Genomic DNA, 16,838 nt, shown 5'->3' with positions numbered 1-16,838 from the left:
TTACTGAGTAACACTGATGAGGAGTGTCGGGACGCCAAAAAAGGGAAGTAGTTAGTTGAGAGTGGTGTGTCCTTATTAAGTGACAATAGGAAACTATGCACAGGTGCCATATCTTCAAAGCAGGGTTGGGTGATTTGGAGGATAGTTATGTTGTTGTTGTCTTTGACAAGCGACTCGACTGTGAGACACAGAGATGAGTTTAGCTGTTAGAGGTTTGTGTGCCTGTGTGATTCTAGTATTCAGCAAATGTGGCATCATTAGACTGATTTCAGCTACTCTATGTTCCTCAGCAACAGCTACGAAAACAGATGGAAAATGTAAATACAAGGCTGAAAGCTGAAAAGTTGCACGTCAAAGCCAACTTGTGGTTATTACGGTAATTTCCCTCGCGCTGTTGTGGGAAGTCGGCGAATCAGCATCTTTGTCACCACCAGAGAGGAAAGAGTTGAAGTGAATTGAGACAAAGACTCAAACAAATCAATCAATCAATGCAAAATCTGGTGTTTGTGTACAACTACAGTAATAAAACCTCATTTTAAATTGTTTATACACTATTTTAACATGCAGTAAATTGTAAATAACTCCCAGATATTGAAAGATATTCTGGAAAAATGGCATTTACAGGACATTTTCTGGCCCTTTTTTCATGGTTAAAATAAGCAAAAAAAAGTCCAAAATGACAGTGTGAGGTTTACGTGTTATCATTTCTGGATGATGCCAACACTGCCAACAAGGTACAGAAAGTCTCTGTTACATCCAGTGAATTCCAGAGAGGCAAGTGATGACAACTTGTTTTTTAAAACATGTGATTATTGTTTTTCTCTCTCTCAAGAGCTGAAATGCCTCGATTACAAACTGTGCCCGTGAACAAAATTCTCACTCCTTTGCATATTTTCTAGTCTCAGTGATTGCACTTGTGTCATGATATCTCTGTTATCGAGCACCGCAGACACATCTGGAGGGGTATTTCCGACACCGCAGCCCTCACACGCTTGCTGTTTGTGTGTGTGTGTGTGTGTGTGTGGAATGTGGTCAGCTGTTGACTCTGTTGAAGTCCGAATCTGAATGGAGAATTGTTGTTTCCTGCGTGTTTGACTGTGCTGAGTTGGAGGCATCCTCTATTCTGCGCTCTCCATATTTCTGCACCACATTAAGCATTGATACATGTTTTAAAACTGGCTTTATTCCAAACTTGTTGTTTGTATACCTGCATGTAGACTCTACATATATGCACCAGATAACATGTCTCACTGCAACTAATTCATAAAACCATACGGTTTGGAAGAGCAGGGATGTAAAAACAGGAGCACCCATTTCTTCTGGCGTTGGCAGCACTGATATAAAGCCTGAGGGAGGAGATCGCCGAAGGGCATGTAACTGTTCTTTTAGTTTTTTATTTTAAAGCACATTAAGTTGTCGTCCCCCCCCCCCCGTGTATGAAATGTGCTGTGCCGCATCCTGTTGGGTTTATGCAGAGAATGAAATACTAGAGAGTGTGGAATAGAACATTTGAAGAGAATTTGTACACTCTCCAAGTGTAAAAGCTGCTTCATGCAATATTTCAGACGTTCTTGGCCTGATGTTTTCATCCTACATCAGAGCTGGACATTTTTAATTAGCCGGTGAAATCCACGTGATAATGTTGCCTAAACATTTGTGCAGTTATTTCCTGTTTCCCACATAATTGATCCTAATGACTGTGGGGTTTTCCTCCGACCTTTACTTTAGTGGCACAATGACGAGGGGGAGGGCAGTGATGGAAGTGAAGGAGGGGAAAGTGATTGTAATTATTGCCTTTTTTGTAATTGTATAAAAGCCGATAAAACTGTGCGTGGCAAATATTAAAATTGTGCCATGTTGTTTTATGACCTGCAAAAACTAAATTTAGCAGAGTCAGAAAGCCTTTTGGAGCTGCTAGCACAGCTATACTACATAGACTCTTAATGTTGGATTGGAATTAAAGAGCATCTGCTCACCCCTCAGGAAATGATTTCATGAACTACATAAGAAGACGCTGTTTGAGGGAACGCGTTGTGTATTTCAGAACAGCACAGAAACTTATCACAGTACATTTAATTAACTGGCTTGGAAATTGCCTCTGGGCCACACAGTTGGTGTGGTGGTTAGAACTCTTGTCTTTGCAGCAAGAAGAGCAGGGTGAAGACATGGGCTTCTCATGGAGTTTGCATGTTCTCCCCGTGTTTGTGTGGGTGTGTGTGTTTTCTCCAGGTTCTCCAGGTTCCTCCCACAGTCCAAAAACATGCAGTGGACACTCTCCATTAATGGTTGGGATTTGTACCAGTGACCCTCATGTGGAGGATACAGTGGTAGAAGATGAATGAATGAATGAATGAAAATGGCCTCTGATCTTGGCAGGAGAATACATTCTGTCAACGTGTCAGTAAATATTCTGCTTTAGAGCAGTGGCATAAGAAGACGGCACCACGCCAGACATCTAAATAGATCATTTAATGAGAACATATTAACATAAACATATTTACAGAGCTGTGTTTGGTTGAGAGCTGCAGCTTTCTGTTATCTAATCTTCATCATGTGTCAAGCGGGTTTTCAAAGTAGGAACTGCACTGCTCCAAAAACAACTCTTGTGCAGTTTAGTGGTCTCGGTTTTACTTGGCGTTTGGTGGCAGCAAAATGAAACTCTCTCTCTCTCCCTCTCTCTCTCTCGACGGTTTGTGACCTTTTCCTGTTCACTGTGTGTTCGCTGGCTGTTTGCTGTCGTCTGCCCCAGCACGTTTAACGGTGGCCAGATGTCCCAGATGGCTGGCTGAGCTCTGCGCCGTCAGCAGATCTGCGAGCTGAGCATGGGCTTAGTATGAAACATCGCCACGGCACAGCAGCCCCTCCAGGGAGGCAGCCGAGTAAACCTGCACATCCACACAATTTACACTCTTTGTCTTTCTACGCATATTAAAAGATAATTTAGCATCACATTCCGTGGCGAGAGTCTGAGGCACTTTGAAGGACATTTAAAAAGGCACATTATCCTGTCAGCACATTCAAAATGAGCATTTCCATGTGTTCATACATATTCAGTCCAATTAAGCAGAAGCTTCAAAGTATTTGAGAAAACATACAGGACCAACAGACATCTTTCTGTGAGGGAGGAATTTATTGTTGCATCTCTGCGTCTACATTAATGTCTTTGCGATGCAACGAGCATCGTAAAGGGTAAGAACAGCAGTACAACTGAACTGTGCTATTAAAACAACAGCGTTAGTAATACAGTCGAGGGAAAACCTCTACCACCTAACAGTCAGGAACAACATCCTTAAAGGAAACCTTAAAGAAACCACAGCTCGCATACGTATAACCCGCAATGTAAGTGTCCAACATACTGTGATAAAATGAGCAAGCCTGCATAAATGTGTAAGGCATGGGTTTCTATTTTCCACTTTGATCCAACAACACTCTCTTCCATAAAAGACACTGCCCTTACTCGAGGTAGAGCTATCTTTTTCTCTATCTTTAAGTAGCTGTGTAAAAACAAATATAACATATTTCAACATATACAGTATAGAAAGTTGTTTTTTTAGTAACTCATAAAAAAAATATGACAAGAGAGACATATTTGAAGGCACAGCGAGACAGTGGTGACAGTGGCTGCTCAGTGAGGAGACTGTAAACACGAGAGCGAGTGAGCCAGAGAGAGAGAAACACGCAGGAAGGGCTTGAGTGTTTTTCCAAAAGGCAGAGTGTTAGCCATAAATGCTCCTCCAGAAGTGGCAGTCACTTAAGAAAACACAGTCAAGTTAAAAAGAGTGATGTCAGGCCAAAAAAACCCCCACTTCATCCAGGAAACAGCGGTCCTGTCTGTGACTCACTGTCAGATTTAATTTACCCACCTACTGCACCAAGAGGTGAACCATTGTGATTATTCATTCTCATTAAATTATAAGGCATAACACCTTTAGTTTGTATAAGACATTGGCCTAAAGTCATTCATTTACATGTCCTCACCCAGTCATCAAACATCCCTCGAATGGCCCGTCCTGCTGGATGAACAGCATTCAGCACTTTATGGTTCTGCTGCTGTTTGTCATAACTCCACTGCTCCACTTAGAGACGGGTCTGTGGCTATCGGTCACCAAGGTCCGAACCGACCAGTTGTGATGCGACGCTACAGATTCGTCTACATGTTGTCATACTTCTGCAGCGCCTCTTCTAGCTTCCCTGTGATTTTTTGAAAGAAAGAGATCTGCTGCTGAAGGAAGTGCTGCATCTGTGCCTTGAAGTCGCGCACGCGGATCTGGTGGAAGTGCTGGATCTCGGCCAGTGTCGCGCAGGAAATGATGTTGCAGCGCTCGTTGATGCCCTCTGCCTGCGCTAGGTCCATCTTGCCCTCCTCGACGTGCTTCTGGCTCTCTTTCACCTTCGTCAGGGCTCCTGTTTGGAGGTGAAACACAGGCAGGGATTTAGATCAATATGTTCTTTTAGACTTTTAATCATGTCCATCCATCTTTAAACTGCTCCATAATGAGAGGCACATTTCTTATTCTTCATATTCCTGACATTGCTCCCTCCTTTACATGCAAAATCCTATTTCCTTTCCTTTGTCAAAATAAAAGTTGAATAATAATCTGAATTTTCCTCTAGTAAGAGTCAAGAGCAACACTAGAACTAAAGGCAAATGACCATATAAGACATAAAGACTTAAATAGATTGTTCCAAACTCCCTTCACATCTGAGCCACATTACAGTCTATAGTTAGAAAATGTGAGGGGGTGTGACTCTAAAATATCTATTACATTGTGTCACTTCAACCTTTTTTTAAAAAACAACCATTTAAGGCCTTTTGCTGGCAGTCTGATCTCATCTACTACAGTTCTGAGGAAATATAATATTAAAGTTTTACAAGACGTCACTGAGGCAGCCACAATTACCCAGTTAGTAATTGACTATTGCTGTACTAAATAACAACACTTTGCATTGTTCTCCAACTAGCTCTGCACTTAAGTATATGAAAAATGCGGTTTCTTTTAATACTCCACACTGTCTCTGTGGATCATCAACAGTGATAGACCTTTCCCTGGTCATTCAGCTTTAGCCTCAATCCTTTCGCACAATGACAAGCAGATTAACTCTGAATTTAGACATTTCCAGCATCCTGTTTGAAAAGAAATGCAATGGCATAATGTAAATGGTAAAGCATCTCTGAAAATGCAATATAAACCATGTTTGTATTTAAAATGTCATTTGGTTTTCCAGTTGTCTGGAATGTTGCATAACACTCCTTTCATAAGACTCAAATACTGATATGTACATAAGAGGAGCTACAGTTATAACAGTCAATAATCAAACCACCAGCCTGCTAATATCTATTCATGTCAGAATCAGGTAATTTCAACACAGCATGATTCAAATTACATTTTTAAAACTGTCATTTAGTGGCTATTGTGAATATAGTGAATATAAACCACTACTGGATCAGCTTACTCCCCCCCTACCACACATCGAACAGGAAACTATACCTCATAAAAAACTCGGCTAAGCCAATACAGTAGCACTCATACTGAGAGTATAATCACAGTCACGTCTGAGTTCCCACGCTGTCAGCAAGAGGCTCTCGCTGACGACACACCAACATTTTGGGGCTCAGACAAGAAATCAGCTCACAACTTTCCACACAGATGGTTGTGTGGGAGCGGAAGGCGGGGCCACAGAGGCAGGAGCTGATGACTTCTCCAACCGCTGACATTTTCTGACCGCGCAAAGGAAGAAATGTCATGAAGAAGAAAAAGAAGAATTAAAGTGAAATGAGAGAGAGGGGCAGACAGGATATGATCTTCTGCTTAAGCAATGTGTTTTCACACTCAAACACATTGGTTAAGGCAGTAAATGTAAATGTTTCTCGTCAAAAAATATACTGATTTGTAGGAGACCAATGCAACATTTCCCTGTTACAGCTACTCAAATGTAATCTTACGTGTGGCTACAGAATATAAACAGACTGTCGGCGTCGTCAGTTAATAGCTGTCGCACGTGCGATGTTTTGTGTTTATGTTTATACCAGGTCTAAAACAAGGCCTTGACCAAACAGTGAACTTAAAAAAGATCATCGTTGGAGCCTTGTAGATGTTTATAGCGAAACTTGCTGTAGGTCGATATAATTGCTCCTTGCGTGCGGCAAAAACGTTGGTCAACTCGTCACTGTGAAACAGGAAACCACCGCTGACACCCTGTGTGTAGCTGTGACTCTTCAAATTGACAGACTGTGTGCAGCAAGACACATGTGCAACAATGTGGCAAAAAAAAACAACTGACAAATAAGGTCGAGCAAACCTCCTGTGTTGACCTTTCATGAGATTCTGAGCTTAGTCGCCTCTGTTCACTGAAAGTCTGATTGAAACTAGTTGTTTCCTGTGACGTGAGACCACAGAAAGACTCCCCTTTGCTGCAACATTGCACTTAACACATAGGTTATAAAGTAAAACTTACAGGAGCAGGGAGAGGAGAAGGGACATACTCACAGAATGACCCCAGAATGACATCTCTCCATCCTTCCTCTCAAATCTGCCCGCTTTGCCTTCCGGCTGTAGCTCCCTCAGCTACAAGTTAACCCAGATCTTTGAAATTCCTCTCATGCACAATAGAGTGAACATGACAGAAAGAGAAGTGAAGACAACAGTGGAACAGGGCCGTACAAGAGAGAGCAACAGGAGCAAAAAGCAGCCGCCCATACAGTTAAATGGCATTCCCAAAGGTGTTTATTGCATCTTAAAGGTCTCTGGCTTCCTCTACTTTAAAAGCCCACTAATAGACTGTTACCATGGAGACTTAATGAGAAAGAAGAGAGTTCAGTCAAAGTGGATGGTGTCTAACATAGACTGCCATTTTATTTTCATTGCTGCTGCAACTGAACTCTGCAGGCCTGCTGCAAAATAAAAAAGGGAACCAGAAATGGGTTTGAGTGTGCTCAGCAGGGCTGTATACGTTAGTCTTTGTCTGAAGCCTGACCATATTTATTTGCCATTATAAATTACGTGCAATATTGCTGGGAAAACAATTCTTTTCACCTCATAGCTGCAGAGTAATTCTTCCCATTGCTTAAAACTGAAAGCCACAGTTTTTGGAGCTCAAATGTCACCTTAAACCAAACTTGTGACCAAACATCTCCTGATAAAAATTCATAAAGTAATTATACAACTTTTGCTCAGTCTTCAGTCACATTTGCATTTATACCAAAACATCGAAAACGTAATGAACAAACGAACATGTTGATAAATAATGACGTTTACAATTGTCTTGTTTGGGCCACAAACCAAAATGATTCAGTTTCAATGATTTCTTTGTTAAATGGAGCAAAGAAAACAGAAAATATCCACATTTAAGAAGCTGAAAACTCGAGTAATTGTTTCAGCGGTACATGCTCGACTGTACGAGTACAACAGCAGTGAAATGACATTGCGACTATTCCGTTTTGTGCGAGAATAAAAATAAAGACTATAAATATGTCTAAATATCTAGAGCTTTATACATTTTTATTCATGGAAATGAGTGTAAGCTCCTAATAATGAATAATACATAATAAAAAAACATGAAGACCAGACACCTGTTCACCTCTTAAATGATTAAATAACGCCATATTGCATCTTACAAACCCTTCACTCCTGCCATCTTTGCATAAGTAAGTGAAAGAATAATACAGGACTTTAATCTGAGATACATAATGAATTGTTTCAATAAAAATGTATGAATATCAACATATACATAGAGCTACTAGATCTCGATGACATTTATATCATTCTGGGCTATAAATAGGGAAGAGTACTGATGATGAAGAAATCCTCCCTGGGTGTATGTAGGTGGCAGCGAGCCCTCCTGGGCTCACTGGAGGCTGACACGTTCGCGCTTACGTCATTTCTGGTTACACAACACCGAGCTCATGCGAGCCTGTGACCTGAACGGCAGCAATGTCTGCTGTAGTTAATCACTGCACCACCTCAGTCCTTCATGTGTGCATCGAAGGCCTGGAACAAAAACATATGACCGAGCCCACGCGTAAGCAGAAAAGCCGAGTCAGCAGCAGGAAGACATTCTGACATCCTTCCGAAAAAAAGTGCTTTCCCTTGACGTGTCTGCCATTGTTTTATCACTGCATGGTGACTCACTTGTGACAGGACCTGGTAAAATACAGCATTTAGTAAAGTGCTGAATGGATGAATTTACAAGGAGAGAGAACTCATAAACAAAGTCAGAATACATTCGACCTAACTGATTGTTATTAGTAACCAGTTTTGTGTCATCCTCTCACAGTCCAAAAACATGCAATATGGGGATTAGGTCAATTAGACACTCTATACTGACCGAAGGTGCGAGAGTAAGAGTGAATGGTAATCTCGCCCTATGTCAGCTAAGATTACCACAGCATTCCCGCGATCCTCCTGTGGAGGATAAAGCAGTAAAAAAAATGGATGGATTGATCATCTGTGTGCGTAATCTGTGCTTTTAGACAAATTCATTGAAAGGTCCAGTGTGTAACATTTAGAAATCCTACCAATTATTGGCAGAAATTAAACATACTATCAATGAAAAATATTCTTATCTTAAACGGCGACAGTAGCTCAGTGGTAGAGCGAGTTGTCTTTCAACTTGAAGGTTGTAGGTTCGATCAGTCTACATGCTGATAATGTCCTTGGGCAAGACAATGGCAAAAGTGTAGTGTAAAGCAGCTTTGAGTGGGCATCAAGACTAGAAAAGAGCTTTGAAATAACAAATAGTTAGAAAGAAGCCTTTTATATGTACTTGCTTTTCAGTGACACAGCCACTGTACTAAAGTGTCATTCGTGTTTAGAAGCAGAAGCTTAATAATAACCAAACTAAGAATGGCTCCACTCTTAGTGTGGATGGCGCCGGTTGAAAGAGTCATTTCTTGTATACAAAAGCCACCGTAGTTCCCCTGTTACATTCTGCAGTCTCACTGCTAGACCTTTAAATTACAGGAAATAAATGTGTGGACGTTCCGACTTGCTGATGTGTGATACTGACTGAACATAGCCTGACAAAGACTTGTTTTCTGAGCTCAGAGATTGTGCGATTGTATGTACGTTATGCAAAAATACCAACACAGGTCCTGGCCAATCATATCACATTGTTGCGTATAGCTCAAACACTACATTGTTTAAGCAGAGCTCTTGACAAAGGTTGTTCTGCCTGTTGCCAATGTTTTTTGTTGGGCAAAGAACAGCCATCAATGGCTGACCTGAAAAGGGAATGATATAAAGTTTCTCTTTCTTTCTTTCTTTCTCAAACAATAAAACCCTAAAAGATCAGATTAGGACAAAAAAAAAGTACAAAAATAGGGGACATGAAGTTCAATAACTTTTTTAAAAGCAATGCCGCAATTTTTATAATGTCACGTGTGCTGGTGTTGATTCTGCCAAGCAGCACACTAATGGCTGATGGGGTGATTCTCTGGAGAGGTGGAGATCAATAGAGTTCAGTACTCTGCTGTGGAAAAGGCTCACATTTCCCTGGTCTCTTCCATGGGGACAAATAAAAGCCTGTCTGCACTCTGCGGCTCTAATGTGACAGATAAATGTGCTAAAAATGGAATCTGTCTGTTGATAAGACTGATAAGCAAAGCTTTGTCATGTTTCTCCTAAAGAGAGTCACAGCGATGCGGCTGATATGACGCCCAGAGAGAGCCTCCTAATGACCAAGATGGTTTGCATCAACGTAACCATTTCTGTCTTGATGTGAAAATCTGTATTACTGTGCCACCCTTGCACTGATATCAGATTATTTCACTCATCTGACCACCTGAATATTCTGTGCAACCCCTTTTAAAATCTGGACTTTGATTTATGACGACAAAGGATGTGACTTAGCCTCACAGCAGGTATCCAATAAATAGACCTCACATCATAATAGAAGAGTAGGACGTGTTTATCAGGTGAATTAAAACCAAACTGCGTGTGTAAACATGGATAAGAAATACTGTATATGAGAGTCTGTAAGAAAAGCAAAGAAAGATTAAGGGCATGACGAACTCAGGAATTGAACGTGACCAGTTTGCAGTAGCACAGTTTTGTCTTCTCACAATTATTTTGTTTACATGGACGACAATGTACCCACATTTATAGCAACAGGATGAATGAGACACGGCCACATAAACAGCCTTTTACCAATAATCCCATTAATATGTAGAGTAGTTCAATTGTAAGAATATTAATAACAGATTTCAGTGAGCATAATATTGACTATTGTCTGTAACATGTAAACAGGAATATGAATGGAATATTAATTTAGCGACTCATGTAAGCATCATTATCTTTCATGAATACATCAGTAAGTAAGGTTTAAGTTATTCTTAGTGTTATTCTTTAAGGTGTCTTTCTCCTTCTGTACCTTGGTGTCTGGTGCCTTTTCACTGGCTAATGACATTTAATAATCCGTGCAAACACGTGGCCAGTTTGAGTAACAGGCAGCCACTCTCTTGTCATGAACAGGAGCATTTAAGATACTCAGTGTAATGCAGCCACATTAACAGTTCCCTAACTACCGCGCAGTGCAATACACACTTATAGCCTCTTATAGATCCCACTGCATGATGGATGCAACAGGCCCAGCACAGTGTGAGTGAATAAACAAGAGTACTGCTTTCACATACATATAATAATGGAGGATACACTCGGGTCAGTTTGTCTTTGACTTTTCATATAAAAGAGATTGCTTATTGATGAAAAACAAAAAGTAAAACATTTGTTGCAAACTGGCTCAACTGTACTTATGATATACAAAAGGAACGAAAAGGACATCCCTTCATTCAAACCAAGATGAGATCCAAATGTTGAATTCAATATGCTGCGCATGTCTCCTCCTTTATCTGCTGCATGCAGTGGCTTCCTCATCAGCTTTGTTTCCAGTCTCCCACTGTGCTGAAATCCCGTTTCACAGCACTATGTCATCTTTTTTTATCTCAGAACTGTAACAACTGCGCCTGATGCTGCAGCAAGGTCTTCCATGTGTGTGTTCACATAATCAGGGTTTCTTATCCGGGTAATTAGGCCAGGCTTATCTCGCCAGACTTGTCTTAATGGCTGCGTCACCTTATTTGGGCTGTTTGCAGTCGAGGTGTCAAACTCGATTTGAGCTGAGTGGGATGTTTGTGTCCCATCGCAGCCTAAACACTGTCTGTCTGTCCTGTTTTCCCAGTGTCTCCTATTGTGGACTGAATGACTCCAGTGTTGGCGGGGGAACCAAGATGTCCACGTGCAAGTTGAGGAGTAAACAAGGGTCACGGGTGAAGAACTGGACACTTAAAGAAAGACTCATGTTAAGAGCCATGCCATTTTGACTACTGCCACACTACGACAGTATGTGTCCAGGCAAGCATTTAAACTCTGTGTCATAAATGATCTGTGTAAAGTAAGGACTGACTGAGCTTTTTGTACTCAGCTAATGAAAAATTAAAATGAAACTAGTACTAAAATGCTGGGGTAATGTGTCACACACCATAGAGTTTTGACTTATTTTCCATTACTCTCAGTCACTTTTGGACATATGTAAGCCATACGTTGTCAATATTGATAATACAATATAAGACATTATTTAATTGTGGCTTAAACTTATAACGGACTGTTTGTTTATTTTTTAAAGGGTTTGCTTCTGGAAAACATTTGATCTAATATGCTATAATGCTTTGGGGGAAACCCCAATTACATCACAGAAAAAAATATTGAGATATATATCGAGTATAAAAAATATGGAGATATGACTTTTAGTCCATATCGCCCAGCCCTAGTACAAAGCCACAATTACTGGCACACAGAAAGCAGTCAGTCAGGTAAAACCTCATTCAAACCGCAGTTGAATGTCTTTTCCTCATCCGTGTGCCACCTTTACAAACACAGCATGGTAAACAGCAGTGAGAGCTCCTCTGGATACAGTAGTGCAACAACGTTCTTCCCCTTGCATAATAACAGCGTTGCCTCTCATGAGTGTGACATTTTGCCACACAATGACATCAATCGTTGGGTAAGGTCATGTAGAAAGAGGATGGTTTGATTTGGCTGACTTTCTGTCACACTCGGACTTGTGATTTGATCCACAAACCACGTTGGGTGTTCCCCACCTCCTAAGCTCTGATTTGTAACCACTCACCAGCAATGGAAAATCAAATCCCATCTGCCCACTCGATTAAGCAGATGGGACAAATGGGCCACAGCAGCATGTAAACCAGTTCTCCAGTGCTGATTTGTTTAGCAAAGTGACATATAATCCTAACCTGGCTGCACTCAGATCCGATGAATAGAAATGTCTGAAGCTACTTTTATGCTACCGGTTACCTGTTATGGGTAGAAATCACATTTACTTATTTCCATTAAAGCCTAAAAAGTCCCTCAGTTACACATTGAAACCTTCTGATCTAAACAAAGCTTTGTAAATGGGGTAGTGAAACTTGACAGAGTTGTGTCGTTCAATTATTTTAACCATCACAATATCTCTATGTTCCTGTTTTGGGGAACTTTTTTTAGACATAGTTTTTTTTTTTTTAAATATGTATTTATTGCTTTTACTGGCCCTCTGCACAGCAGCTATTTTGTTAGTTTTATGGGGAATAGCACAGATGTCTGACACTCAACACAATAAAGATGGCTCTGTTATGTAAGTCATGTAAGTTTTTTTACCCTACCCAAATTTTTCATCCATGTTGTGATGTATATTAGCTTGAATCCAAATAGGGAAACTGTGGTGAAGGAGTTCAGTGACCAGTCAATTTCACTGAATAAACAATGTTTTCATAACATTATTATTTGATTTTATATGTATAGAGGTGATTTTAAATTACAGACAACAGGGTTATGAAGCATTTCAATAGATGAGTGTCACAGTGTCTCATACTATAGTTCTGGGATTGTATTTAAATGTGATTCTGGCAGGTTTGTGCACACTGGTAATCCTGAAACTATAACTATCTTGTCTTTGATTGAACTTTTTAATGGCAGGGTTTTTTTTAATCATCAAAGTTGGTAACACTCAAGAATAACACTATATAGAGTTTAGCAACAGACAAATCTGTCCCTCATGGAAAAGGATCAATAACAGAGACGATGTGTTCAGTGAATTTGACTTGTGTTATGACTTTACCTTTCTGGACATGGATGATATCTGGGTAGTTTGCCAAGTGTCCTTGGTAGAGGGCAATCAAATCCATGATAGGGTCCACATCCTTGCCAGGCTGCTCAGAGAAATACTCTCCGACGGCTTCATATGCATCTCCGGTGAAGGAGATGGCCTCGTTGAGTCCTGTAGAATACACCTGCTGGTCTATTTCAAAGGCCTGGCTGAGGACCTTGAATGAAATCCCCACTTTCTGATACTCCTTCTTAAAACCACTGATCTGCTTGCGGGCAAACTCATTAAGAGTGCCGTTGAGCTGCATGTCGCTCTCATCCATCCTCTTGGTGAAAGTCTTGAATCCATCTATTTTGCTCTCAACCTCCTGAAAGTCTAGTGGAGCTGCCGGGGTGCTGATGGTGAGAAAGAAATTTGAACCGACCATATCGTCCTTCTCTGCCTTCCGCTTCCCCTGCTTCCAGGCTTTCTCATCTGTGCAGCCGAGGAAGTGCTTGAAAACATCACACTTGGACAGGACTGGGTGGCTGGTCATGTGGTTCATCCACCAAATTAGGCCTTTTCTTCTCTTGGAGATGAAGTCCTCTTCAAAGCGACCCGTGGCCTGCTTCTCAGGGATGTGAGGAACCGAGATGACGGGAAACTTCTCCACCAGCCGCGCGTATAGCCAGTCAAAGTGCTTATACCTCCTGTTCACCTGATTTTGTGTGTGTGTTGGCGTCAGCTTGTAGGAGATGTAGCTTTTCATACCTTTGAACTTGGTCTGTTTGGTGGGGTCGTCAATGGTGCAGCTGAACGGATATGGGTTCTCCTGCCACTCTGGACCAAACTGACCCATCACCACACAGATCTTGTCCCCATCCTTCACAAATCCTGATGCCTCTCCCAGCACAAACGCCTCTCCCCCTGACTTCACAAAGGTTGAAAACCTGTTCAGGTTTCTACTGACTGTGGCTGAGCTCTTTGCCTGCTGTGCACTGCCTCTTGACGTGCATGTTGACACTCTGTAGGTGGATGCCCCGTTGCCTTCAAAGTCATGATACCGTCCTCCAACAGTCCCTGGCTCATCTGCAACCGTGGAGTTGTCGTCCCAGTCATCATCCCAGTCATCATCGCTCGGTTGGCCGACTGACTGATAAGCATGCTGCTGTGGCTGCTGCTGCTGCGGTGGTGGAGCTGTGAATGTGGCGAAAGCAGGAGGAGACCCTGCTTTATTAAAATTCTCAGTTGTATTCGGAGGATTGGAGGGGGCATCAAAACCTCCGGGTGGGATGTTGGAGTACCTGGAGTTCGGGTACGTGTCCACAGATGTGCTGCTGCTGCTGCAGCTGTTGTTGTTGGTGGTGGTGGTGGAGGCGGCGTCGTTCTTCAGGATCTCCACGTAGGACGCGGGGAACAGTCCCCGCTCTCCTTTGCTGTTCACCCCTTCAAGCCAGCCCTCTATGTCCTGCTCACTGAACAAAGTTAGGACCTCACTCTCCTTGACGGACACCTCCCCGGGGTTTTCAGAGTTGAAGTCGTACAGCGCTCTGGCTCTAAGCGCCATGATTTCAGCACAGCTGGAGGACGAGCCGGACAGCGGGCTAACTTACCGCAGGCTGGCCGGGGAAGGAGGGGAGAGCAGAGGGCAGTGAGACTGGCTCAGTCAGCTCACCCGAAACTACTCCTGAAACTCCGCGCACAAACTTATCACGGTGTGGGGAAAAAAAACACAAATTGTATGTGCCTCGCTGTGTACTCCTCCCTCCTGATAAACGCAGAGGAAACTGCGGTCCAGAGATGTATGTGTGCGCAAAAGGATTTTTTTCCGCCAGACTAACACTTCTCCCGGATCCCACAGCGGCGGCTTCTGTCTGATTCGAGCTGGACGCTTCTGCTCTCACTCGGCAACAGCAACAGCCAAAACGGGCAGACTGGCAAATCGAGGGCGGAGCTACAAGATAGTGCAACCCGCCCAGACATCACAAATCAAACGTGGGTGCATGCTGTGACCAAGCTTTAGTTAAAAAAACCAAAAACATACTGCACACCTAAACCAGCACAACACTGACGTCACCAGGCTCGTCCCATTCAAGAAGAATTGTTATGAAATTATATGTGGCTCTCACAAAGGTTATCATTAATAGTTTGATCAATTAAACATCAGAAAATTATTATTATTATTTTATTGTTATTGTTATTGTTATTATTATTATAATAATAATAACAATAACAATAACATCGACGATAATAATAATAATACATTTTATTTATTTATTTATTGCAAAAATACATCTAAATGTATTGTAGTTCTCCAACTTCAATCACTAAATGGAGAACAAATAAATACATTTTCAAAAAAGGGCACCTCAAGTTTGGCCTTGTGATTTAGTCACTGTGTCCAGCCAGTGGGAAGGTGAATTGGATGGAAGAAGAAGACCTCGGAGTGTGTGTGTGTGTTAATGTGAAGAAGGTTGATGATGTAATATTTGATAGGGAGCCAGTGAAGTTACTGCAGGACAGGTGTTATATGACTAATGGATGGGGGTTCTGGTAATGATGCGAGCAGCAGAGTTTTGGACCAGATGCAGACTCTTAACCTGGGGGAAGGAGGGAAATAGATTAGTTGCCAATGAGGATGGAGAAGCTGTTGATTTTTGAGTGGACTTGGTGACAACAAGAAGAAGTTTGGTTTTGTCACTGTTAAGTTTGAAAATGCTGATAGAGAGCCAGGATCTGATTTCCCTTGTTCAGTCTAAGAGGGAGGTGAGAGGGAGGGTGGAAGTGGGTTTGGTGGACAGGTAGAGCTGGGTGTCATCCGTATAGCAGTGGAACTGAATGTTGTGTTGGTGAAATATGTGGCCGAGGGGGGGTAGGTAGATGATAAACAAAAGGGGCCCAAGGACAGAACCTTGGGGAGCACCAGAAGAGAGGGGGGATTGATGGGATGGGACATTTTTTTTATTGAATAAACGGTTGTAGCTGAAGATCACTCACTCCCTTGAAAGTGTTAGAGAACCTATGTAGCCTTCAGTTAGCATCAAAACTCAATAGATGTTTAGTTTGTCCACTGTGGGCTATTGTAATGTAGTGTAGTGGTCCAAAATGGCAGCATATGTAGAGCTTACCCAGCTACGTACCTACTACCTAGGTCAGTCAGTCAGTCATCATCTACCGCTTTATCCTACATCAGAGGGTCGCGGGGGTGCTGTGCCAATCTCAGCTACATCGGGCGATAGGCGGGGTACACCCTGGACAGTTCGCCAGTCCATCGCAGGGCCACACACACATAGAGACAAACAACCATTCACTCTCACACTCACTCCTATGGTCAATTTAGAGTGTTCAATTTACCTATCCCCACATTGCATGTTTTTGGACTGTGGGAGGAAGCCGGAGTACCTGGAGAGAACCCACGCACACACGGGGAGAACATGCAAACTCCATGCAGAAAGGCCCTTGTTCCAACCGGGGCTCGAACCCGGGTCTTCTCGCTGCAAGGCGAGAGTGCTAACCACTACACCACCGTGTGGCCCTACTACCTAGGTATGAGTACTAAATAATAATAACAATAATAATAAATTAACAAGTAAGTAAATAAAACTAAAGTAAATAAATCATTCATATAAGAATGGAAATAAAGATAAATGCAAACTTTGGGGAAACTGTGAAAAAGCACTGAGCTGTGCAAGCTACAGAGATAATTATGAGATTTTTTTTGTTCAGTGCATCCTTGCGGAGAAGATAAACAGCCACCATAT

At 42.0% G+C, this 16,838-nt stretch overlaps 1 protein-coding gene across 1 annotated transcript; it reads right to left on the bottom strand.

Moving 5' to 3' along the window:
* Nucleotides 1-3,111: 3,111 nt before the first annotated feature.
* Nucleotides 3,112-15,021, bottom strand: snx18a (sorting nexin 18a). Its single transcript, XM_058635978.1, has 2 exons — nucleotides 13,111-15,021; nucleotides 3,112-4,404 (listed from the first exon to the last, which is right to left on the bottom strand). The coding sequence occupies exons 1-2, from the start codon at nucleotides 14,642-14,644 to the stop codon at nucleotides 4,151-4,153; spliced, it is 1,788 nt and encodes a 595-aa protein (XP_058491961.1). The 5' UTR covers nucleotides 14,645-15,021; the 3' UTR covers nucleotides 3,112-4,150.
* Nucleotides 15,022-16,838: the final 1,817 nt, after the last annotated feature.

The sequence above is a fragment of the Solea solea genome, chromosome 8 (assembly GCF_958295425.1).
Source record: "Solea solea chromosome 8, fSolSol10.1, whole genome shotgun sequence".
In the NCBI taxonomy this organism is placed as follows: domain Eukaryota; kingdom Metazoa; phylum Chordata; class Actinopteri; order Pleuronectiformes; family Soleidae; genus Solea; species Solea solea.
Note: the sequence above shows the minus strand (reverse complement) of the source record. Positions and strands in the feature narration are given on the sequence as shown.

Bases quoted from the DNA above. Each gene is read 5' to 3' on its own strand.
- snx18a (XM_058635978.1), bottom strand. From the start codon at position 14,644: ATGGCGCTTAGAGCCAGAGCGCTGTACGACTTCAACTCTGAAAACCCC. The intron at 4,405-13,110 runs GTAAAGTCATAA...ACCTCCAAACAG, and splicing joins TATCATCCATGTCCAGAAAG to GAGCCCTGACGAAGGTGAAA.